The sequence below is a fragment of the Neofelis nebulosa genome, chromosome X, assembly GCF_028018385.1.
Source record: "Neofelis nebulosa isolate mNeoNeb1 chromosome X, mNeoNeb1.pri, whole genome shotgun sequence".
NCBI lineage: Eukaryota > Metazoa > Chordata > Mammalia > Carnivora > Felidae > Neofelis > Neofelis nebulosa.
In genome coordinates, this window is record NC_080800.1 from 91,835,311 (window position 1) to 91,859,311 (window position 24,001).

Consider the following 24,001-nt stretch of genomic DNA (forward strand, 5'->3'; position numbering starts at 1 on the left):
AATGTCTGAAAACCACTTGCCTACTAGTATTTCTCATGGAGAGTTTAGTGGGTTGAATGGAGTCCCCTCAAAAGATATGCTCACCTCTTAACCCCCAGTACCTGTGAATGTGACCCTATTTAGAAAAAGGGTCTTTGCAGATGTCAAGTTAAAATGAGGTCATCGTGCATTAGGGTGGGCCCTAAATCAATGACTGGTGTCTTAGAAAGGAGAGGGGGATCAGGACCCAGAGACACAAGGAAAAGACACGGAGGAGAACTCTGTGCGATGATGGAGGCAGAGATTGGAGTGATGCGGTTACAAGCGAAGGCATGGAACAGATTCTCTTTTAGGGCCTCCAGGAGAAACCAGCCCTGTCAATACCTTTATTTCAGACTTCTGGCTTCCTGAACCATGAGAGAATGCATTTCTTTTATTTTAAGCTTCCCAGTTAGTGGGAATTTGTTATGGCAGCCTAGGAAACAGATACAGAGAAGTCCATAGACCTTTTACCTAGAAATGGGTGAGGGTGGGCTTATTAAAATGCTGGTTCCGGGCTCCAACCCCAAGGCTCCGAACCCGTAGGGGCTCAAGAGTCTGTATTTTGCCAAGTTCGCCATATGCACAATGATTAATCTTTGAGCTGGTCTTGACCATACACAGGTACAAGACTCTGCTCCCAGAGTCAGTGCGCCAAAGGAAAAAGGCTTGATGTACAAGAAATAGGCTGGTATTAAGCCTTCTGTAGTGCAAAAATTTTGAATTCTGAGAATTATTTAAGAGTGTTTACCCTAAGGAGTCACAAAATCTGCCAAGAGAGTCAGACTTTTGGAGCAGCCAGAAGACCCCCGAACAACACGCACATACACATACACACACACACACGCACATGCACACGCACACATGCAGTCTTATACTTGTCTGGTGCAGAGAATTCTGATAAAGCATCACCATTTTGACTTTAAGATTTGGTCCCTATTAAAAATGCAGTTTTCCATGTGAGTGCTGATACTTGAAGCCAGTGTCAGACATTTATGCCTGGCCTTTGATCTTTACCTGAGAGCACTTTTGATAGGCTAGAAGACGGAGAAGAGCAGGATGGGCTGAGCAGAGGGGGGTCTCGTTGCCAGCCTGAGGCCAAGCCCTTTGCCAAGTAAAGCCAAAGAGGGCCCCAGTTTATCCATCCAAGATTGATGGAGGTCAGCTGTGCCCAATCTCTTGGCGACATGGGGGAGGGCCCGTGAAAAAGGCCAGGTGTTTGGCTTCTGGGTGTGGGAGGGGCACCTTCCTGGGAGTGGCCTACCCAGCCGGACCTGCGGTCCTTCAGGAGGCCTGTGTTTGCTCACATCCCTGATTTGCTCCCAGGTAAACAAACCCTGATTCTATTTCCCAGAAAGGCAGAACTTCAGCACGGTGGTGGCCTGTTGTTATAGTTACTGACATATGACTTGCCACAGTGATTGTCAGAGCAATGGGAGAAAATAAAATTTAGCAGAGGCTGGTGGTGGGGGTTGGGAGAGAGAGAGGAGGAAGGGAAATCTGCCGAAAAGACTTGGAGCTGGGGCCGATGGCTGTGTTCCTTTGTACATATGGTATGATATTCAAGTATGGACAAAGGAGGTCTTACACTGGCGGTGTCTGAAAGGATCTTGGGAAAAGACAGCCTGTCCCAAACAGCTTCACCCCTGTTCCATACGCCTGACATTTCACCATTAGTGGTTCATTCGTGTGAGTTAAGCTCTGCCTTTCTCCAGGGGAGGTCACGCCTTAGATTATACCCTGGAGTGAGTTTTCCTGGTGTCTTTCTTCCCCAGAGTTTGCCAGGGCACTGGGGAAAGATGGGGGAAATGGGGGTCATCAAATAAAGACATGGCCTATTTTCAAAACTCCGAAAGTATTGCTAATCCCCTCTTTGGAAACTCCCCTGTGCTCTGCTTTCTTTTGCAACAGTTATGAAGCTGAACGTGCAGGATGTCCGAGAGATACACATAGCTCTTCCTTATTCATCAGCAAATATTTATCTATCACCCATTATATACTAGGCATTGGGTTAGGTACTACTGGGGGAAACATGGAAGCAGTTGGGCATTAGATTATGCCTGACATTTAAGAAACAATCTAGTTACAGAGACCAGACATTTACACAAGTGAGGCTGACCAATAGTACACAGTTGGGTGTGAGTGGTGTCAATGGAAGGATAGAGCTAATGACTGCATAATCTCAGGGGTGGGCAAGATCATCACAGGGTAGGGTGTCTGGGTAAGCCTTAATTCAGAGTAATGCAGTTTTTAAAACATTTTTTTAATGTTTATATTTGAGAGAGAGAGAGAGAGAATGACAGTGCACGAGCGGGGGAGGGGCAGGGAGAGATGGAGACAGAATCGGAAGCAGGCGCCAGGCTCCGAGCTGTGAGCACAGAGCCCGATGTGGGGTTTGAACCCACAAACTGTGAGGTCATGACCTGAGCCGAGACTGGATGCTTAACCGACTGAGCCCCCCAGGCGCCCCCAGAGTAACGCAGTTAAATCACTCCTACCCTTAGCAGGGCTGTGGTGAAATGGGGCAGAGAACAAATCAGTTTTGATAGGAATGGTGATGTGGACTGAGTAGGGAACATATTCATACCTCTCTGCTTTGCTCTTCATCCAAATTCTGGCCTGTTCTTTCCAGAGAGCTCTTGATCCTTCACGGGTCTACCCTGTCTCAGAACTCTGTTCTGCGAATCCCAAGACTTTGATTGCCACAGAAGCAGTATAGCCAAGTGGTGAAGAGGGTAGGTTTAGGGGTTAGGTGGCCTGGGTTTGAATCCTGGCTCTGACACTTAACTGTGATCTTGGACAACTGATTTAACTGTGACTCAATTCTTCTCATGGGTAGAATGGGGGCAGTAATAATAGTGTCTACCTAACCGAGGTGCTGGGGGGATTAAATGAGCCAAGTGGTGTAAGTTACTTAGCATGGTGCTGGCTGCATACTATTTGTTCATGAAATAAGTGTTTATTGAATGCCCGTGATATTGCAGGCACTTTCGTAGTGTGGGGTTACAGCTGTGCTGTATTAAATGCTGGTGGAGGGGCACCTGGGTGGCTCAGTCGGCTAAGCGTCCGACTTCAGCTCAGGTCACGATCTCACGGTTCGTGGGTTCGAGCCCCGCGTCGGGCTCTGTGCTTACAGCTCAGAGCCTGGAGCCTGTTTCAGATTCTGTGTCTCCCTCTCTCTCTGACCCTCCCCCGTTCATGCTCTATCTCTCTCTGTCTCAAAAATAAATAAACGTTAAAAAAAAATTTTTGAAAAAATAAAAAAAAATTAAAAAAAAAGTAAATGCTGGTGGAGAACGGAGGCATTCAGGCCCTTTATTCAAGGAACTTTTCATCTACTGTCTTTCTTTCTGTTCTATCCATTCCAATTCTTAGTCTGAGAGTTATCACTTAAGTACTTTCATTCTTTTTGTTTAACCAGGCAGGCAAACAGTAAAGCTCCACTTCCCTTTAAGCCGAGCTTTGGCCATGACCCATAAGGTTTGATCTGAAGTGTTTTCATTATCTGAGCACTTTGCAGTTTGGGGCTTGATTTTTACTATTTTATTGCTTTTTTAATTATTAAAATTTTTAAAAATGTTTATTTATTTTTGAGAGACAGAGAGAGATAGCCTGAACAGGGGAGGGGCACAGAGAGAGAGGAAGACCCAGAATCCGAAGCAGGCTCCAGGCTCTGAGCTGTCAGCACAGAGCCCGACGCGGGGCTCGAACTCACGAGCCGTGAGATCATAACCTGAGCCGAAATCGGACGTTCGGCCAACTGAGCCACCCAGGCACCACTATTTGTTTTTTTTTGTTTTGTTTTGTTTTGTTTTTCGTTTTTGCTTTTTAATGCATTGTCGTATTCCATGTTTGATGGTACTGTATTTTCTTTGTCCCTACTATATCTTTCTCCCTACTTCGTCCCTACTATGCTCCAAAGGAAGAGAGTAGAGACACCTGTCTGACTTGAGGGGTTTAGGAGAAACCTGCAAGAGACAGGACATGAAAAGACCATTACGGAAGGGTATTGAGCGCTAGGCTTCACGCACTGGTTTCTCTTCTAATGAGAGCTTGTAGTCACTGAAAGGGTGGGTAACAATGGCAGGATTGTTATGCTGTGCTGTGAAGAATAAGCTGGCATCGTTGTCCAGGAAGGCTTGTGAGAAAGAAAGCCTATCGGCAGAGAATCCAGTTACAAGATTTTCATGTCAGTCTGGGGCAGTCGTTCTGAAAGCTGAGTGTGCATCAGGATCCCCTGGAGGGGTGGTCAACACACAGCTTGGTAGGCCTCACCCCCAGAGATTCTGATTCAGAATTTGCATTTGCATTTCTAACAAGTTTCCCTGGTGATGCTAATGCTGCTGGTCCAAGAACCACACTTTGAGAATCCCTCAGCTAGGAGGGAGATGATGAGGAACACAGGGGGAGTGGTGGGAGGAAAGAAAGTATGTAAGAGATTGGAGTGAAAGAAACCACAGGGCTTGGGGATTGGACATAGAGGCAGGGAAGGGGAAGAACTCAAAGATGACTCCAGAGCATTAAACCTAAGTCCTTTGGAGGATAGGAGAGTCACAGAGGCAACCCCCAAACATTTAGGGGTGGAATGTAGTCATATCACAGGTACTGGGAAAATACATGAACCCCTATATCCATTTGCACGTGCACCACGGTATTCACTTTTAAAGGTCTTCTGTCATTGTCCGGGAGAGAGACCGGTGAGAAGGAAAACTCCCAGGTCTGTGGTTAGCCTCTTCTTTTCTACATTGTAACCTTTGAGTAGAGGAAGAAAATGAGGCTAGAGAGCAGAGGCCAGGGAGGGTAGAAGGAGCTTGGATGTTCTGGAAATGGAGAGCACGCTTCTGGGTTGCCACGTATTGAATGTATACGGGCAAATGCTCACAAAGAAAAGGCAAATGAGGAAAACCTAGTGTGGGCCACGCAGGGTCGCTCTAGGATGCCACCTGAGATCACTGATGCGATTTCTGAGAGCAGAGGGTTGCCATGCTAGGGCTACTTAATGCCAGCCTACCTAACCTTCCCTATTTTCAAGGCTTCTGATCCCGGGGCCTTATTGTTCCCGGCTATTTCCCAGCCTGTAGGGATTTCTCTTACCTGCTTCTCTCCACTGGGCCGCCTGTAGCTGAGCAGAAGCTCTACAGCGCCCACCACCTCCTTGCGGATGGCGTAGAGCAATGCATCGCCTACATACACGCTGTGGTTCAGCAGTAGCTCCATGATCTCCAAATTCTCATTCTCAATGGCAATGAGCAGGGCGCTCCGGCCCAGAGGATCCATGCAGTTGATGTTGACGTTGTAGTAGATCTCAGCCTCCTGTAGGGCCTGCTTCACGGTGGCATAGTCCCCCTTCTCCACAGCATTGAGGAACGCCTTCTCTTCTGCAGAGAGCTCTGTCTCAGCCCTCACGATTTGCAGGGGGATACGGTCTCTGTAAGGTGAGTAGTTGACTTTTTTGTAGTACAGTTGGGCCATGGTTCATAGCAACTTAGCAACCTGAGTGAGAGAGAGGGAGACCAAAGAGATTCTTAGGTGCCTGAAGGTTTCACCTGGTTGGTTTATGGAGGCAGCATGGCTAAGCGGTTGGAAAATCCTCAACTGTTTTCCCCCCACAATCTTTCTCTTCTTGCAAAGTGGTATAGCAAAAGAAGCCCAGACATTTGGGTTCAAATCCTGGGTTCAAATCCTGCCTTTTCCAGCACTGTGACCTTGGATAAGTTGCTCAAGCCCATTGTGCTTTGGTCTATTATTATTAATGTTATCAATGTATTAATAGCATTAGTGGCAGTTATCATTTAGTTACAGCTCACTGTGAACCAGGCTCTGTGCTAAAGAATTCCTTCCTCATAAAGCTATTGTGAGAGTCAAATGAGATAATATACTATCAGAGCAACTGGCAGTGTGTAAACCTCCCAAGACATGGCGCAAATTAATTCCTCCCTTCCCTTCTGCTGTCTGAAGATACTCATGATAATACTGCTGATTGTCAGAGCGACCATTGGCCAATTTTCTTTAGACCCTGGGCCTATGGGCCGGTGCTAATTTTCAGTGTCACATTGCAGCTTCCCCAGATGTAGACCCTGTATTAAAATCCAGTTTTCATGCTACCTGAAGCCCTGCTTTTTGCTGCTTCTCAGTGGGGAATGGGTATTGGCTCTGATAGGCCAAAGTCACATACCCCCTCGGCTGATTCATGATTTTTCCTCTACTGCTCGAAACCAAGGAGCTTATGGATCCGATAATCTGTTCGATTTGGTTCTGAGAAGTGAATGGTCTGTTTTACATGCACCACATCTAAAGCCCGATTTCAATGGAAGTGATTTTAAAGTAAAACCTATTACTGAATACCTACAATGTGTTTAACTTTCTCCGGGAAACCAAGAAAAAAAGACAGTCTTGGCCTTCAGTTGCATAGAATGAACGGCAGTATAGAGTTCTTGCCTCTATACTGTTTCAGATCAAATTCATGCACATTCCTCACTGACCTCCTCCTACTAGCCCTGTGAGATAGGAATGCTTATTCTCCCCAGGGGAGAAGATGAGGCTCAGATCCATAAGGTGATTGGCTCCCCTTTCCCTCCCACCCCGGGGACCTCCAGGACCCTCTGGAGGCTGAGTTTGGCTGGACCCACTGAAGTGTCTCATTACTGAAGTATTTTGCCAGCAAAAGGAAATGGAAATGTGATAAAGGGCCACTTGTGTCATCTGCTGGGTGGAAGAGAAGATGAAGACATGACATATGCCTCAGTCTTCCAGGTAATTACATCCCTGCTTTGGCAACGGGAGAAGCATCTATTATACCAAGTGGCATTTGCAATTCATGTGCCTGTGGTCTTCTGGGAAGTTAGTATTTGAAGGTGAGTGTCACCTCATACCCTGAACAGGCCCAAAGGACAAATTTCTCTCTGCATCCACATCTCTGTTTGGCTGTCTTGATACGCACTGATATTCTGTGCTACTTTCAAGTAACTCAGCAGTGGCTGAGGAAAGTGGCACTTAGAGTAAGCATTTGTCACTAAACAGCTAATGACTTTAATAATCCTAATTGTAGACTGCCTCCCCGCCTCCCCATCTCCATTATAAACAAAAAGAGGGGAGGAAGAAGAGACAGTGTGATCTCCTGAAGAGAGACTCAACAACTGGATTCAGTTTATATTTATTTATATTTATTTTATTTATCTGTATTTATTTATTTATATATATTTGTGTATTTATTTATATTATATGAACACGCCGGAAGCCATCAGTAGGCCTAGTACTGTGCTAGTCACTTGGGGAGGGTATGAAAGAATAGGTGCGTGCCTTCGTCTCTTGCCTAAACCATTCCACAACCTTACAATTGATCATCCTGACTCCATTCTTTCCCCCTCCACGGAGTCTCCCGCACCATCGCCAAGTTACCCCGTAAAACACAAATCTGGTTCCATTTCACTCTTCCTTGATTAGTTGTGATGAACTCAACATTCCTTTCTGAGGTCTACTTGGTTTTGGTTCAAGTGTTTACCTCTCCAACTTCTCACCCTCATCCACTATTCTTTAGCCTTGTGGAGCTGCCTTTGAGTCCCCCCACATGCCAAGCTTTTGGCCACCTCAAGACCTTTGATTACCTCCTGGAACACTCTTCTCCAGCTCTTTTAATCTTTCAGGTCTCAACCAAATGTCACCTCCTCAGAGCAGCCCTCAGTCACCACTCTTTCTAAAGTGGTGCCTTCATGGTCTTCTCTCCTTTGTATTCTTTTCCTTCTTAATGCTTATCACAATTTGTAATGACATATTTCTTTTTTGAATTGTTTTTACATTTTTACATTTGTTTATTTTTGAGAGAGCACAACTGGGTGAGGGGCAGAGAGAGAATGAGACACAGAATTGGAAGCAGTCTCCAGGCTCTGAGCTGTCAGCACAGAGCCCGATGCGGAACTTGAACCCACAAACCATGAAATCATGACCCGAGCCAAAGTCGGATGCCACCCAGGTGCCCCTGTAGTGACATATTTCTTTGTCTTACTGGATAATCATCTCTTCTGTCCAATTTGCTTTAAATCTCAAGTTCAGGGACTGCATCTGTCCTGTTTTTATAGCACCTGCACCTAGCCAAGTTCCTGGCACACCCTGGATACTTGATATATATTTGATGAATGAATGAGTAAACCTTCCATGATATTCTCTCATCTTTCTCCATCCCAACCTAAGTTCTAGCCATACTGAGCCATGCTCTCTGAGTGGCCCTTTAATGACCATGTCTTTGCACATAGCTTCATCCTACTCTCTCCACTTAACAAATTCCTTCTCGGCTTCAGCACCTTGCTCATAGTTCTCCTCCTCTGTGAAGTCCCCCCACCCCACCCCCAACACCTTCAGAAGGTTAGCCAATCTCCCTCTGAGTTCTCCACTGGTACTTGGATGACATTTCTCCAATGTCACCTAATAGCATGTTTGTCTTTATGCCACTAGGGTTTGAGTACCTTGATTCCTGTCTTCCCAGCACTTGCAATGGGGTCTAGAACATGATGGGTGCTCAATAGATGAATGTTTAATGAACAAATACAATCTAGCTGAGAAAGGTTGGCATGGTCATGGAATGAAGGGTTAAATTATGTGGTAGTGATTTGATACTTTGGGATTTCAGGAAGGGCTCAGTGAAGGCTGGAGAACTCAGAGAATGTTTCATGGAGGATGTAGCTCTTTAGTGAGTTCTTGAAGGATGAATTAAAAGTACAAATGTGGGGGCACCTACCTGGCTCAGTGGGTAGAGCCTGTGACTCTTGATCTTGGGGTTGAGTTTGAGTGCCATGTTGGGCATAGAGATTGCTTAAAAATAAAATCTTAAAAAAAAAAAAAAAAGGCAATGTGAAAATGTGAGGGTGGTCCAGGCCCTACAGAACATAAGAACAATAGTAGTGAGAGGGATCATGGCCTAGTTGGGAGAAATTGATAGGAGCACAGTTTTCAGGCTCTGATAAGATACAAAGATGGGAGGTGAGCTAAAAGGCAAGCGCTCACAACCTCAGTTGTCCCACCTGCAAAATGATCTTAAATGCTCGCTGCCCATTTGCCACTTAAGAGGTAACCATGGGAGAAAAGGCTAGATGTATTTTCAGATGGGGTCACGAGTGATGCTGTGTTAAGCACTGTTGCCGAAGGAAGATCTGTGCCCACTTGAGGAAGGCAAAGCTGTGGGGTAAACTGAAGACAAACGTATCCTACGGCAAGATGAGAAGGAAGGGAGCTAACTAAATCGGTGCCCTATTATGTGCCAGGCACTATGCCAGGAGCTGGTGCAACAAAATAATTAGTATAGCTTTGAATACTTAATATGCCCCAGGCACTGTGCCAGGACAGAACTATTGCTACTACTGCTTCCGGTGCTAATAGTAATAATAATGGAGGCACCGCGCAGGGCCATTCATTGAACTTTCACTGTGTGCCAGATGTGTGGGTTATAGGAGTGAATGGGGGGGGCAGTAAAATCATGGTAATTTGAGACTTGAAGTAAGGATAATTGGATTACATATAGTCAATTCAGAGTCTAGATTTACTTTTCATCTCTTGCATTTGAAACGGATCTGGTCTATTGCATTTCCAGTGGGCTATGAGAAGCCTCACGGTATTCCCCTTAGAGAAAAATCTCTCCTCCAGACTATTAGAGAGTCACTCTTTTGCGTTAAGGCACTGCATCTCTAAAACTACTCCCAGAAGGAATAAAAGATCACGTGGCTAACAGCTATTAACACCTTTAAAACTTATTTTTACATTTATTTATTTTTGAGAGACAGAGCACAAGTGGGGAGGGGCAGAGTGAGAAGGAGACAGGATCCGAAGCAGGCTCCAGGCTCCGAGCTGTCAGCACAGAGCCCGACGCGGCGCTCAAACTCACAAACCGTGAGATCATGACCTGAGCCGAAGTTGGACGCTTAGCCGACTGAGCCACCCAGGCGCCCCAACAGCTATTAACACCTTAATGTGTATTCTTTGATCAGGGAAGTTGCTGTGGCCTTCGAAGTACAGAGACATGTGTCTAGGGCAGGAAAGGTGTGATGAAGGGGAAAAGAGAGGCCTGGTATCCACCCTTGGAAATCTCTTTCATGCCCACTTCTATACTACACATTGACAATGCTGTAAAATGGGTTCCCTGCATTGTCTGACTATACGTAGGCTTACGTAAACATCTAATGACTTGCCTAGTGCCCTGCTCTCTTCCAACCCCTCAGCCGGTGCCATTTTACCCTTGCTTACAGCTTTAGCTTCAGCTTTGCTCCAGGCTCTGGGACCAATCCTTTCTTCATATGCTTGCTGTTAGTCCTACTCTGCCATTATTCTGGGAACAAATAGCTAATGATAGAGTTTCTGGCATCTCTTGAGGATGTATTATTGGGAAGGTTCCTTCCCGTCACCTTTATACTTGGCAGGTTGTACTCATTTGCCATTAACCTAAGCCAAGAGATGAGGTTGGCTTTCCCATCATTACGCACTGGCCTTGAGGTATATGCTGAACTGAACGAAACAAAACCAGCCAGCACTTTATGCCATTCTGCAAGTGAACCTCACTCCCAGTGTAGTCCCCCAAGTATGGAACATTAGGAATGGTCTAACAGGCTGCCCCTGGGGGCTTCTCATGTTCTCTCTTTTCTGTGCTGCTAGCCAGAGGAGATTGTCTAATGGGATCTGTGACATTTGTAGGCTTAAATGATGTGATTTAAGGAGCTCAATCAATGGGCTGGGCAGAAGGCCAGGGCACAAATCCCAGCCCAGATCACTGCCCAACTCAGGACTTTGTCTGTGAGGAGGAGAGCATGGCTTCCCACCCAACTAAAAAAAAATTACGCCTTTAGAGGGACGTGGTATCTGTGTGTGGTTTTCACTCTGTGCCGTGAGGATTGAGCTTGAATAGCAAAACCCTTGTGACCTCTCACCCTTATCCAAGCCTATCTATCCATTTCTGCATCTCCTCAGAGCCCTTTAAGACAGGTAGATTTAATCTGATAAACTTGTACAATCTCAAGTATAAATGGTGGATAATAAGCACATTTAGTGAATATGTACCAGGCACTGTGGTAGAAGATGATGGTAATGGCCGAGGGGCTTAAGGCCATACGTCTTCCAGGAAAAAATTACAGTTAAAAAGGAATCTTTAATGCCCAATCCAAAAAGTGATTAAAATGGAAATTTTACGTACAAAGGCACAGGAGTGGGCTGGTGAGAGGAAGACTGTGTGTGTGTGTGTGTGTGTGTGTGTGCACCCGCGTGTTTGGTGGAGTGTTGATTTTGAGAGCATTTTGGCTCCTTTCAGAGTACCACTTTGAGAACGTCCTAATTTTAGTGTAGTAAGTCTAATCTTTCCCAGAAAGGTGAACCAGATCTTGAACCTCCTGCAGGGGACCTCAAAGGTCATCTAGAATACTCTCCTGCCCAATGAAAAGGTCGCCTTGGCCATATCCTTGTTAAGTGACTATTCAGTTAATGAGCCCTTCCACTGATGGGAAACTCAGCACTTTCTTACCTGTGTGGTGGACGCGGACTTTCAGGAAATGCTTTTCTATGTTCACCTGAAATCCTCTGCCTGTGACTCCTATCTCATTGCCCTAGTTGTTTTGTCTAGAGCAGCAAAACCCTTCAAATGTTTAATTTCAGCTCTCGTGTCTCTCTCTGCACTGAGTCTCCCCTTCTCAGGAGTTATGATCATTTTAGTGGTCTGCTTCTAGTTACACTATATTTTGTTTCTCTTGAAATATCGTGCTCAGAAATGCACGGAGTGCTCTAGAATGGTCAGGCTGGCACAGATTACAGTGCACCTATTTTTTTCTTCATTCATACATTCAGCAGTGCTTAGTTGAGGTCAAGGTACCATAGAATCTTGTTCCAGGAGGCACTTTAAACCAGCCTGCAGGGGCGCCTGGGTGGCTCGGTCGGTTAAGCGGCCGACTTCGGCTCAGGTCGTGATCTTGCCGTCCGTGAGTTCGAGCCCCGCGTCGGGCTCTGTGCTGACGGCTCAGAGCCTGGAGCCTGCTTGGGATTCTGTGTCTCCCTCTCTCTCTGCCCCTCCCCCGTTCATGCTCTGTCTCTCTCTGTCTCAAAAATAAATAAACGTTAAAAAAAAAATTTTTTTTAAACCAGCCTGCATAGTGGTGTATTGCAGTATTGCTTCTCATGTGTATAAAATTTATCAATTCAAGAATTTTATTAATTTATACATAATAATAAATTAACATTAAGCACTTATCAGATGCCAGATACTATGGCCCTAAATGCTTCACTTACATTATTTCATTATTCCTCACTTTTAGACAGTTCCTATTATAATCTCCCATCTCACAGATAGGGAACCTGAGACACAGAGAGGTTAAGTAAATTGTTTTAGTTCACACAGCTAGTAAGTGGTGGTTTGGGATTAGAGCCAAGCTTCTGACTCCAGAGTCTACATTTTTAACTACTTCAGTGAAGGTAGACTCTTTTATATGCTCCATAATCCCTATAATAGTACCAGGAACAGTAGATATTCATTGTTTCAGTTCAACAAATACTTGTTATGCACCTACTATTTGTCAGGCCCAGAGTACTTGGTAGTGGGGAATACAAATATATATATGTATATATATACATATATGTATATATATACATATATATATGTACATATGTATATATATGTATATATATGTGTATATATATGTATATGTATATGTATATGTGTATATATATATGTGTGTGTATATATATATGTATATATATATAATGTTCTATACATATAAATGATATAGACCTTGTTTTTAAGCAACCGCCAAATCCAGAGGGAGAAACAAATGAAAATAAGTCAAATGTACTATGTATGGTATGATAAGGATTCTAACATATAGTAGGGGCACAAAGGATGAAGCGTTCAACTCTACCTGGGGAGGTGATTGAAGAGAAAGTAACATTTGAGCCATGTCTTGTAAAGTGGATAGGAGTTCACTACATAGCAATGTCGGGATGGTCATCCGAGGCAATAGACACAGCACGTGCTCAGATATAGATGTATTAAGCACAACGTATTTTAAGAGAATGTTAACTTTCTATTCTTCATACCTCTCAAGCATGTGCCACCTGGGGACCTTTGCACATGTGGTTCACTGCCTATAACCCTCTTCCACTACATCTTCACAATTTCTTTCTTTCTTTCTTTCTTTCTTTCTTTCTTTCTTTCTTTCTTTCTTTCTTTCTTTCTTCCTTCCTTCCTTCCTTCCTTCCTTCCTTCCTTCCTTCCTTTCTTCTTTCTTTCTTTCTTTCTTTCTTTCTTTCTTTCTTTCTTTCTTTCTTTCTAAAGTTTACTTTTTTGAGAGAGAGAGGGAAAGGGAGAGAGAGCACAGGGGAGGGGCAGAGAGAGAGGGAGAGAGGGAATCCCAAGCAGGCTCCATGCTGTCAGCATGCAGCCCAACGTGGGTCTCCATCCCATGAACTGTGAGATCATGACCTGAGCTGAAATCAAGAGCTGGACGCTTAACTGACTGAGTCACCCAGGCAACCCCATAATCCCATAATTTCTTTCTTAACATGTAGGTTTCAGATCAAATGTCATCTCCTCAATAAGCCTTCCTAGACCACTTTTTCTAATGGAACCTCTCACATGTTCCTCTCCATCTCATTACCCTGACTTGTTTTTCTTCAAGAACTTATCACTATTTGAAATGATCATATCTATATTTATTATTTTAACAACTAGCTCTCCCAACCAAAATATAAACTTCATAATAGCAAGAGCCTTACCTATAATATTTACTACTCTATACACAGAGCCTGGCACATAGTAGGCTCTCAATAAATTTGTATTGAGTTATTACATGAAATAATGATGAGGATAGAGATGGGGTAATGTTCTGTCACTAGAGCTCTGCTTTTGTTTGTATGTTTAACTTCCTCTCCTCCATACAGCCATGTGCTCAGGTAAGAAGCTCCTCCTTCACCTCAAGGAAAGAGTCTTAACTGGTCTAAGACTAAGTCAATATTGGTAATTCCAATATTTCTTTGGCAAGTGATTGATCTAGGTTTGAGTATTTGTTGCAACTCTGGCCAATGCGATGTCCTAGGGGACTTCTGAGAAAGGTTTCTTTGTTCTGCAAAAGAGATGTAAAAAGAGAAGTATTTCCCTTTTTGCCTCTGAATGTTGTCATTTGCTTGTGACACCAAGGACTTTGGTAGCCACCTTGGAACTATGAGGACAGTCAACCTAAAAGATTCAGCCTACATGCTGAGGATGGCATAAATTGCTTCCTTTATGAGGTCTTTGAGCCATTTAATTAACCAATCTGGGAGTTGCTCAATCTCTAGTCTTTTAGTTGTATGAGATAAAAACTCCCTTTTTATTAACGCACTTTTAAGCATGCTTTTCTGTTATAAGAAGGTGAAGACATCCTAAGTGACTGCATTTTCTGAAAAATTACCAAAATTAAACCATAAATAAATAGAAAAACTGAACAGATTAATAATTATAGAAGAAATTAAAATAGTTTGAGATATCTACCAATTAAAAGTCTTTCTACTCAAGTGGTTTCACAGCTGCATATATAGAGCTTTAAAAACATACAGATGAGGGGCGCCTGGGTGGCTCAGTCGGTTAAGCGGCCAACTTCGGCTCAGGTCATGATCTCACGGTCCATGAGTTCGAGCCCCGCGTCGGGCTCTGTGCTGACAGCTCAGAGCCTGGAGCCTCTTTCAGATTCTGTGTCTCCCTCTCTCTGACCCTCCCCCGTTCATGCTCTGTCTCTCTCTGTCTCAAAAATAAATAAACGTTAAAAAAAAAACATACAGATGATCATCTTGTTATTAAAAATAGTTTGGATTATGGAAAAAGAATTAATTATACAGAGCTAGCATAATGTTAAGGTCAAAATTTAATCAAGATAACCTAAGTTGAAAACTATAGACTATTTTAATCATGAAAATAATACCGAAAATTCTAAATAAAATATTAGCAAATTATAACACAGTAGCGAATTTGGAGAATAATACCTTATGACCAAAAGGAATTTATCCTAAGAATGCAAGCATGGGTCAATAGGAGGAAATTGTCAATACAATTTGGTAAATAAGTCAATAACTTAAAGAAAACATGATTATATCAATACATGAAAAAAATAATTTGCTTTAACTCAGCACCTATTTTTTAAAAAAACTAAAGTAACATTGGAACAGAAATAAACTACTTATCCAAAAAAGAGACTATTTACCTTACAACAAGAGTAAATATAATAAATTGTGAAATACTGGAAACATTGTCATTAAAATCAAGAACAAGGTAGGTTTTACCCTATGACCCAGCAGTAGCACTGCTAGGAATTTACCCAAGGGATACAGGAGTACTGATGCATAAGGGCACTTGTACCCCAATGTTTATAGCAGCACTCTCAACAATAGCCAAATTATGGAAAGAGCCTAAATGTCCATCAACTGATGAACGGATAAAGAAATTGTGGCTTATATACACAATGGAGTACTACGTGGCAATGAGAAAGAATGAAATATGGCCCTTTGTAGCAACGTGGATGGAACTGGAGAGTGTGATGCTAAGTGAAATAAGCCATACAGAGAAAGACAGATACCATATGTTTTCACTCTTATGTGGATCCTGAGAAACTTAACAGAAACCCATGGGGGGAGGGGAAGGGAAAAAAAAGGAGGTTAGAGTGGGAGAGAGCCAAAGCATAAGAGACTCTTAAAAACTGAGAACAAACTGGGGGCTGATGGGGGTGGGAGGGCGGGGAGGGTGGGTGATGGGTATTGAGGAGGGCACCTTTTGGGATGAGCACTGGGTGTTGTATGGAAACCAATTTCACAATAAATTAAAAAAAAAGAACAAGGTAGGTTTGCCACTATTAGCACTATTATTCAATTTTAAGGTTCTGACTTTTGTAGTAAGAAGACATGAAAATATGATAAATATTTAACAGAGGAGACAAAATTACCTTTATATTTACATAATGTAATTGTATAATAAAGTGCCCAAGGAACTTTACAAAAATCTGTTAGAACTAACAGAGTACTTTGGTAAGGTGAGAGAATATAAGAAAAATATATAAATATCAATAGCCTTAAAAAATTTAACCATAATCATTACCTTTACATTTACATAATGTAATTTTGTAATAAAATACCCAAGAAACTTTACAAAAATCTGTTAGAGCTAACAAGGGATTTGGTAAGGTGACAGAATGTAAGAAAAATGTACAAATATCAATAGCTTAAAAAAATGTAGCCATAATCATCACCATCACTCAGAAATTAAAATAGAAGAAACCCAGGGCACAATAGTGACATCTTAAGATATCCAGGAATTAGTTTATTTAGCAGGGAACAGGGTCTATGTAAAAGAAGTTATTAAAGGGGATAAAACAGGACCAAAGAGAATAGGGAAGCACATTATGTTGCTGAACAGAAAGACTCAGACTAAGAAAAATATAATTTCTTAATTAAATTAAGATATAAATTACAAAAAGTATGTCATTCAGGTTTTATATGGAGCTGGACAAAAAAATTAAAGTTTAAATAAAGGGATAAATGTGTAATGTTTCCACAAAATTTTTTATTAAGGAAAAAGGACATTGTATAAAACGGCAAAGTAGGGAACTCTAAAAACCCATGTCTCCACTAATGCAGTAATTAACCATCATAACAAAGACCATCAGAATCAACTTTTCTGAACTCTGGTATTGAATAAAAAACTTAAAACAATAAGATTAGTGCTTAATGAAGAAAGAAGCTACTAAATTTTGGCGAGAGAATTTTGTAGCATTTCTAATGAACTGCCTACCATCTCCTGCTCCTCAGCTTGGATAAAGCTATGGAGACAGTGGCTCCCATTCCTAGTTGTGGCTTGCTGGTGTCAGGCAGGCCAATATGGATTTTGTTCTCAAAGAATTGTGGTCTTATATTTTGACTGGTTAATACATAGGTACTGAATTGCTGCATGAAAAAAAGGGATCAGCTTAGAAGATTGCCTGTTTTTACACACCCTCCCCCCTTGGAATTTTCTGAGTTAGAGCACCCTCCCCAATAGTATTTGCCAAATGCTGAACAGCAGGTTTGAGCAAGTAGAAGAATCAGTGAAACTGAAAATATCTCAACTAACATTATCCAGTCTGAGGGACAGAAAGTAAAAAGAAATGAAGAGCACCTTGGATGTATGTGAGACACTACCAAGTGTACCAACAGATGCATAACGGGAGCTCTAGAAGGAGAAGAGAGAGAAAAAGTGGCAGAAAGTATATTTGAGTAAATAATGGCCAAAAAGATCCAAAATTTGATGATGCACATGAATCTATATATCCAAGAAGGTTAATAAACTCTAAGAAGGCTAAACTCCAAGGAATTCCACACTGGGACACATTAAAATCAAACTATCAAAAGACAAAGACAAAGAAGGAATCTTGAACGTAGCAAGAGAAATGACTTGTCGTAGACAAACAATCTTCAGTAAAATTAATAGCCAATTTCTCTTCATAAACCATAGAAGCCAGAAGGCAGTGGGTAATATGTTTAAAATGTTGAAAGAAAAAAGACCTTCTCAACCTAAATTCTATATCCTGCAAAACTATCTTTCAAAAATAAAGTTGAAATCAAGACATTCCCAGAAAAACAAAAGCTGAAGGAGTTGATTGCCAGTAAACCTGCCCTATAAGAAATGCTAAAGGGAGTCCTTCAGGCTAGACAACAATTCAAAACCATATGAAGAAATAAAGAAACACTGGTGAAGAGAAGTACATAGCTAAATATAAAAGCCGGTATCCTACTTTTGGTTTATAAGTCTTCTTTTTTGTATACATGACTTAAAAGACAAATGCATAGAACAAAAATTAGAAATCTATGTTAACTGACATACTAAATAAAGATGTAAGTTGTGACAAAAACAACATAGAAGGGGAGGAATGGAGCTGCATAGGAAGAGAGTGTTTATACTATTGAAGCTAAGTTATTATTTTTTAAAGTGTTTTTATTTAGTTTTGAGAGAGAGGAAATGAGTGGGGGAGGGGCACACAAAGAGAGAGAGAGAGAGAGAGAGAGAGAGAGGATCTGAAGTAGGCTCCAGGGTCTGAGAAGTCAGCACAGAGCCTGACGTGGGACTCGAACTCATGAACAGCGAGATCATGACCTGAGCCGAAGTCAGACACTTAACTGACTGAGCTATCCAGGCACCCTGAAGCTAAGTTACTATTAACTGCAACTAGCTTCCTATACATTGAAGATGTTGATTTTAATCCCCAGGGTAACCACCAAGGAAATAATTAAAAACATATATAGAATAGACCCCTCTTGGGGTGCCTCGTTGGCTCAGTCAGTAGAGCATGAGGCTTTGATCTTGGAGTCATGAATTCGAGCCCCACATTGGGTGGTAGAGTTTACTTAAAAAATATATATATAGAATAGGAAATGAGAAGTAAATCAAACACAAGGCTGAAATGAAGGAATTGATAAATAAAACTATATAAGACATAAAGAAACAAATAGCAAAATGGCAGAAGTAAGTCCAGTAATTATAGTTTGAAGGGTTTAGGTGGAAGCAATGCAAGATAATGATGTTCCATTTGGCTACACTGGTGTTTGAGGGTTTTGGGGCGGCTGAGGTGGAGGGGAATCAGGAAGGAAAAATCCAGTCAGCATGTGGAGCACGGCATTGAAATCTGGTGATGTAGAATTGGGAGTCATCAGAATATTGATCAAAGGTTCTCAAATCTCGCTGTACCTTAGAATGAGCTGATAAGCTTTTAGAAAATATCCATGCTTGGGTCATAGTACCCCCATCCCCAACACTGACACTTAAGGACAACTCCCTGGGTGAATGTAATATGCGGCCAAGATTGAGTACCATCATTATAAGGTAACTGGAACTGTTGGGAATGGATATGATTTTCAGTGAGAGTGCAGAGATCAGGGGGACTGGAGAGGAAATTTCTACTTAGTGTGGAGAAAGGTTTAGATATCCACTGTCCAGTGTAGTAGCCGCTAGCCACATGCAGTTATGTAAATTTAAATGAATTAAAATGAAATGAAATAAAAAAATTCAGTGCTGCAGTTACACTAGTCCCAGGTGACTCATGACTACCATGCTGAATAGCACAGATACAGAACACTTTCATCATTACCGAAAGTTCTCTTGGACAGTGCTGGATCACCCAAATGCCTCTTCTACCTCCACAATGTCTACAATACAGAGGACTTTTTCAAATTCAGGGTAGAACAACATAGTATCTATGCTAAAATGTAGGTACTCTAGTTTGCATAATCATTTTCATGGCTATGGCCATGTGGTGTTTTTATTTTTGTAAGGTCTCCAAATCTTTATTAAACTTCTCTTTGATGTCCAGCAGAGTTATGTGGAACTGCTGGCAGCTGAATTAAATCGATGCTTTTCACTTTCACTAAAGTGAAGACATGAACAAAAAATATATATTTGTCTCCCTCAAGTCACTCAGCTGAATCGGGAAGTTTAACTCTGTTGCTCAACACTCATTATCACTTTGTCTGCATGATATTCCTTGAAGTAGTCAAGGGAAAGGCAGAATGGATGGCACTGACTACAGCAAATAATAGGCAGTGTAATTGGTTAAAAGTGTTGCATCTGATTATTAGTCTTGGGACTGGCTTTCATCCTAGATCCCACAGGCCGTCAGAAATGAGTGTCTGTCTCCTTACTGTTACCTGTTCACTTTGGAATCTAACATGACATTGTTCACATAGGAGCTTACTGGCCAAACAATCCTTAAATGGGGCAGAAGGATTTCTTTAAGTTTATTTATCCCTTTTGGCCAGAACTGCCATCTTCCAGTAATTCACCAAAATGACCACCACAAAGGGAAAGAGGAGAGGTACCCACTATTTGTTCTCTATGCCTTTTAGAAAACATAGAGTTGTTCCTTTGGCCCCATACATGCAAATCTACAAGAAAGGTGAGGTTGTTGACATCAGAGGAAAGGGTGCTTTTCAAAACGGAATGCCCCACAAATGTTACCATGACCAAACTGGAGAGTCTACAACGTTACCCAGCATACCGTTGGCATTGTTGTAAACAAACAAGTTAAGGGCAAGATTCTTGCTCGAGAATTAATGTACGTATTGAGCATATTAAGGACTCAAAGAGCCGAGAGAGTTTTCTGAAGCATGTGAAGGGATCAGGAAAAAAGAAAGCCAAAGAGAAAGGTACTTGGATTCAACTGAAGTGCCAGCCTGCCCCACCCAGAGAAGCACATTTTGTGAGAACCAATGGAAATGGCCTGAGCTGCTGGAACCCATTCCCTATGAACTCATGGCATGATAAGTGTAAAAAAATAAAAAGAATGGGGTGCCTGGGTGGCTCAGTTGGTAAGGTGTCCGACTTCAGCTCAGGTCATGATCTCGTGGTTTGTGAGTTCGAGCCCCCCGTCGGGCTCTGTGCTGACAGTTCAGAGCCTGGAGCCTGCTTTGGATTCTGTGTCTCCCTCTCTCTCTGTCCCTCCCCTGCTCGTGCTCTGTCTCTCTCTCGCAAAAATAAATAAATGTTAAAAAAAAAATAAAAGACCTCAAAACTGTAATAAGGAAATAAATAAATGAAAGTTTATTTATGCTAATATTTAGGGAATATGAGTGAGGGGTACACAGAAGTTCTTTGTACTGTTCTTGTACCTTTTTATGTGTCTGAAATTATTTTAAAATAAAAAAATTACTTAAACCAGCAAATCATAAATTTTCATTAAAAAATCAAACAATTGGCTTAAAATAAAATTTTCCAGTCTTCCCCCCATGCATTTTAAATGAGTTCATCCTACATATACATTTTCTATCCAGTTTTCTTCACTTAATATTTTTTAAAAAGAATTTCCCACACGTTATTATTATCCCACACACTCTTTAAATCTTCTGCCTTTTCTGCCACCAATTTCCCTTATGTAGAAATGACTCTGCTAGGTGAGATTGAGGGTGTATGGTTTCTGCCATCTTATGTTAAAATATCATATTAAATGGCTATATAATATTTTATTAGATCAGATCAGGTATATCAATGTACTTAACTGGTCTCCAATTTGGGGATATTTAGGGTGTCTTCAATTTATCTCCATTGTTAAAAATGAAGCTGTGATATTTTTGTACATAATTTTTAAAACATATTCAAGATAATTTTCTCAGTGTAGTTTCTAGGAGTGAAATTACTGGGTCAAAAACCAGGAGCATTTTTCAAGATATGTACTGCTGAATTTCTTTTAAAATGGTGCTATTTCCCAGTAGTAGCTTTTTAAAGTAAAAGAAAACATCACAATTCCCAGAAATGGACAGAACAGAAATGGACCCCAGTTTTCTCATGTATAATGTATAGTTAATGATCCAAAGCCCCCTTTCTCTTATGTATTCTAAGATTCTGTGATTCTGCAACAAATGGGTAATGTGTCATGAATGAAGTACATTTTGGTTTTTTTTTTTTTCAACGTTTTTTATTTATTTTTGGGACAGAGAGAGACAGAGCATAAACGGGGGAGGGGCAGAGAGAGAGGGAGACACAGAATCGGAAACAGGCTCCAGGCTCCGAGCCATCAGCCCAGAGCCTGACGCGGGGCTCGAACTCACGGACCGCGAGATCGTGACCTGGCTGAAGTCGGACGCTTAACCGACTGCGCCACCCAGGCGCCCCGATGAAGTACATTTTGGATGTTCCAACAGATCTTACCTTCATCTTGGGAGGGAGAAAGATTGGGGAATCCTTCAACTGATGCCCTGGAACTCTCTATAGTAACAGACACTAAGGGCTAACATGCACATTGTTCCAACCCTCTGCTTCAGAACAGGACTTTATAAAAATGGGACCCAAATTTTACCTGTTAGTTTTTCTCATTTCTAAAGGAGGAAGAAGATCAGTGCCTTGAGCATAGCTGGCACTAATTAAAATAGTAAAGATCAAGATTAGCTGGAGTTTTAGGGAGGTGGTTAGGAAAGGAATGTAGAGGGGTAAACCCGAGCTCGATCTGAAAAACTGGGTGGGATTTAGATAGGCAGAGGGGAGAGTTGTGAAAGCACCTCTGTTATACGTGGGGTGGAGATGGAAGCTAAAGGTGGGACTTGGTAATGCCCTGGGTACGGCAGTATTTGGGAAGAGAGGGAAGTATGTAGACGTAGCTAAGCTGGGCCCATTTGTTGGAAGATATAGAACATTTGGTTGAGAAACTAGCTACATCTTGATCTTGGAGGCACTGGGGAATCACTCTAGGTTCTTAAACAGGATGTGATCAAGAAAGCTGTAATTTGTAAGATGACTTCTATGGCTGTGCCAGTGGTGAATTAGAGTAGAAGAGAATAGGACTTTTCCCATCAGATATTGGAGTCCCATCTGGAATGCCGCCAGATGGGAGAAGGGAAAAATGTTAGAGTTATTTCAAAGAAAGAGAAATACAGGGCTTGGTAATCTATACATTATAGGGGATGAGGTAGAGAAAGAACCTCAAGATGATATTCAAGTTTAAGCCTGAGTGACTAAAACACAGGTAATGGTGCTATCCATGTAATTGAGAAAGACTCTTCACTAGGCTGGCTACTGGGGCCCTGATACTTTCAGGGGAAACTGAGTTTCTGTCCAACAGATTCTATTTCTTCATCACTTCAGTTTTACTTCAAAGATGCTTATTTTGCCTTCTTCTTGGTCTTCATCTGGCAGTGGCTCTTACCATTTTAACTTTCTTTCTCTGTCCCAAAGGATTCTGCCAAGTAATAATCGTAAATGCTTAAATGAACTCAAGAAGTTCTGCTGAGTATTCCCTTATAATGCAATCTCCTTCAATGTGACTGTTTTGTAACTTTCTCATTTTGCAAATTGGGATCCTCAAAACCAGGTCACCTTTGTTGGTACTATTGGTACTTTTGTAACAAGGATATATTTCCTGCAAAGTTGGTTAGTTCACCTCCCTTCCTTACTCAATAACACACAAGATTAGGACTTGCAATGTTACAATTGTACACTTCCAGAACACAAGTTAAAAATTTGTCTGGGGACTTACCTGGAAACAATGGTACATACCTGTATGTGTAAAATGGTGCAGGTTGAAGAATAGTGTCCTGGGAATTAGGAGACTTGGATTCTAGTGTCAGCTCTTCTGCTAATTGAAGTATGAACTTGAACTAGTCACATTTACCTCTTCTCTATATCTGTTTCCTTTTCTGTGAAATGAGAAAGATAGAAATGATGATTGTAAGATCAACACCTGCCCTAAAACTGGCTATTTATTAAAACAAAGTTTGCACAGTATTAGTAACATTCATGATACTCAGAGACCATGGGGTTAGATAGAGCACCAAGTGAGGGCCACATTTATTGGTTAGCCAATGTGTTTACTCCCTAAAGACAAGCAAAACAGGATGACTCAGGTTGAGAGAAATGAAGTTTGAGACTCAGTTACTGGTTTGGATCGTTTTTATGCATAAAATAAACTATATCATTCAGACTGGATCACCATTCCCTTTCACATTGGAATCAGTCCAACATTATATGCCTGTTCTCCTAAGGTAGAATAGAACAGGACTCAAAGAGGGGATTGCTCTGATTTTCTGAGGCCTGTCTACAGCCTCTGGAGTGCTGATTCCCAGAAATAGCAGTCATACTGCACAGAGCCATCTTAAAGAATCCTAGTAATTTTATCATAAGGGAGGAGACCAGCCCAAGATCTTTCCTCTAATAGAGATTCCAAGGAGTAGGTTGTTAGAAAAGAGGCTCTTACTTCATCGTGCCCCGTCTAAGAGTTAAGACTATTGCCAGAGTATCTCTATTGCTTGCTAATGATCCCCTATGAATCTGTTATTCACCAGTTAACATTGGTGCTTCTGAAATCTGGATAGCAGATCACCTGGAAGTCAGAATGCTCTCTGTGGATCCTATAAAATATTGCTATAAGTATATTCCGACTTCTTTAAGCTTTTGCATCTATTACCTCAATATGCACTGGGCACCATGTAAATAGAGGGGCATACTAACACATACAAAAGCTCTGTTCAGCCAATTTTTCATCTC

At 41.8% G+C, this 24,001-nt stretch overlaps 1 protein-coding gene across 1 annotated transcript in view; it reads right to left on the minus strand.

Annotated features, from left to right (window-relative positions):
- Positions 1-24,001, minus strand: part of TRPC5 (transient receptor potential cation channel subfamily C member 5) — a 269,192-nt gene that overhangs the window by 130,173 nt on the left and 115,018 nt on the right. Inside the window, exons 2-3 of the mRNA XM_058712790.1 lie at positions 23,015-23,154; positions 5,113-5,511 (exon numbers count right to left, since the gene is read on the minus strand). Of these exons, the coding sequence (XP_058568773.1) occupies positions 5,113-5,490 (378 nt within the window). The 5' untranslated portion in view covers positions 5,491-5,511; positions 23,015-23,154. The remainder of the gene's footprint in view (positions 1-5,112; positions 5,512-23,014; positions 23,155-24,001) is intronic.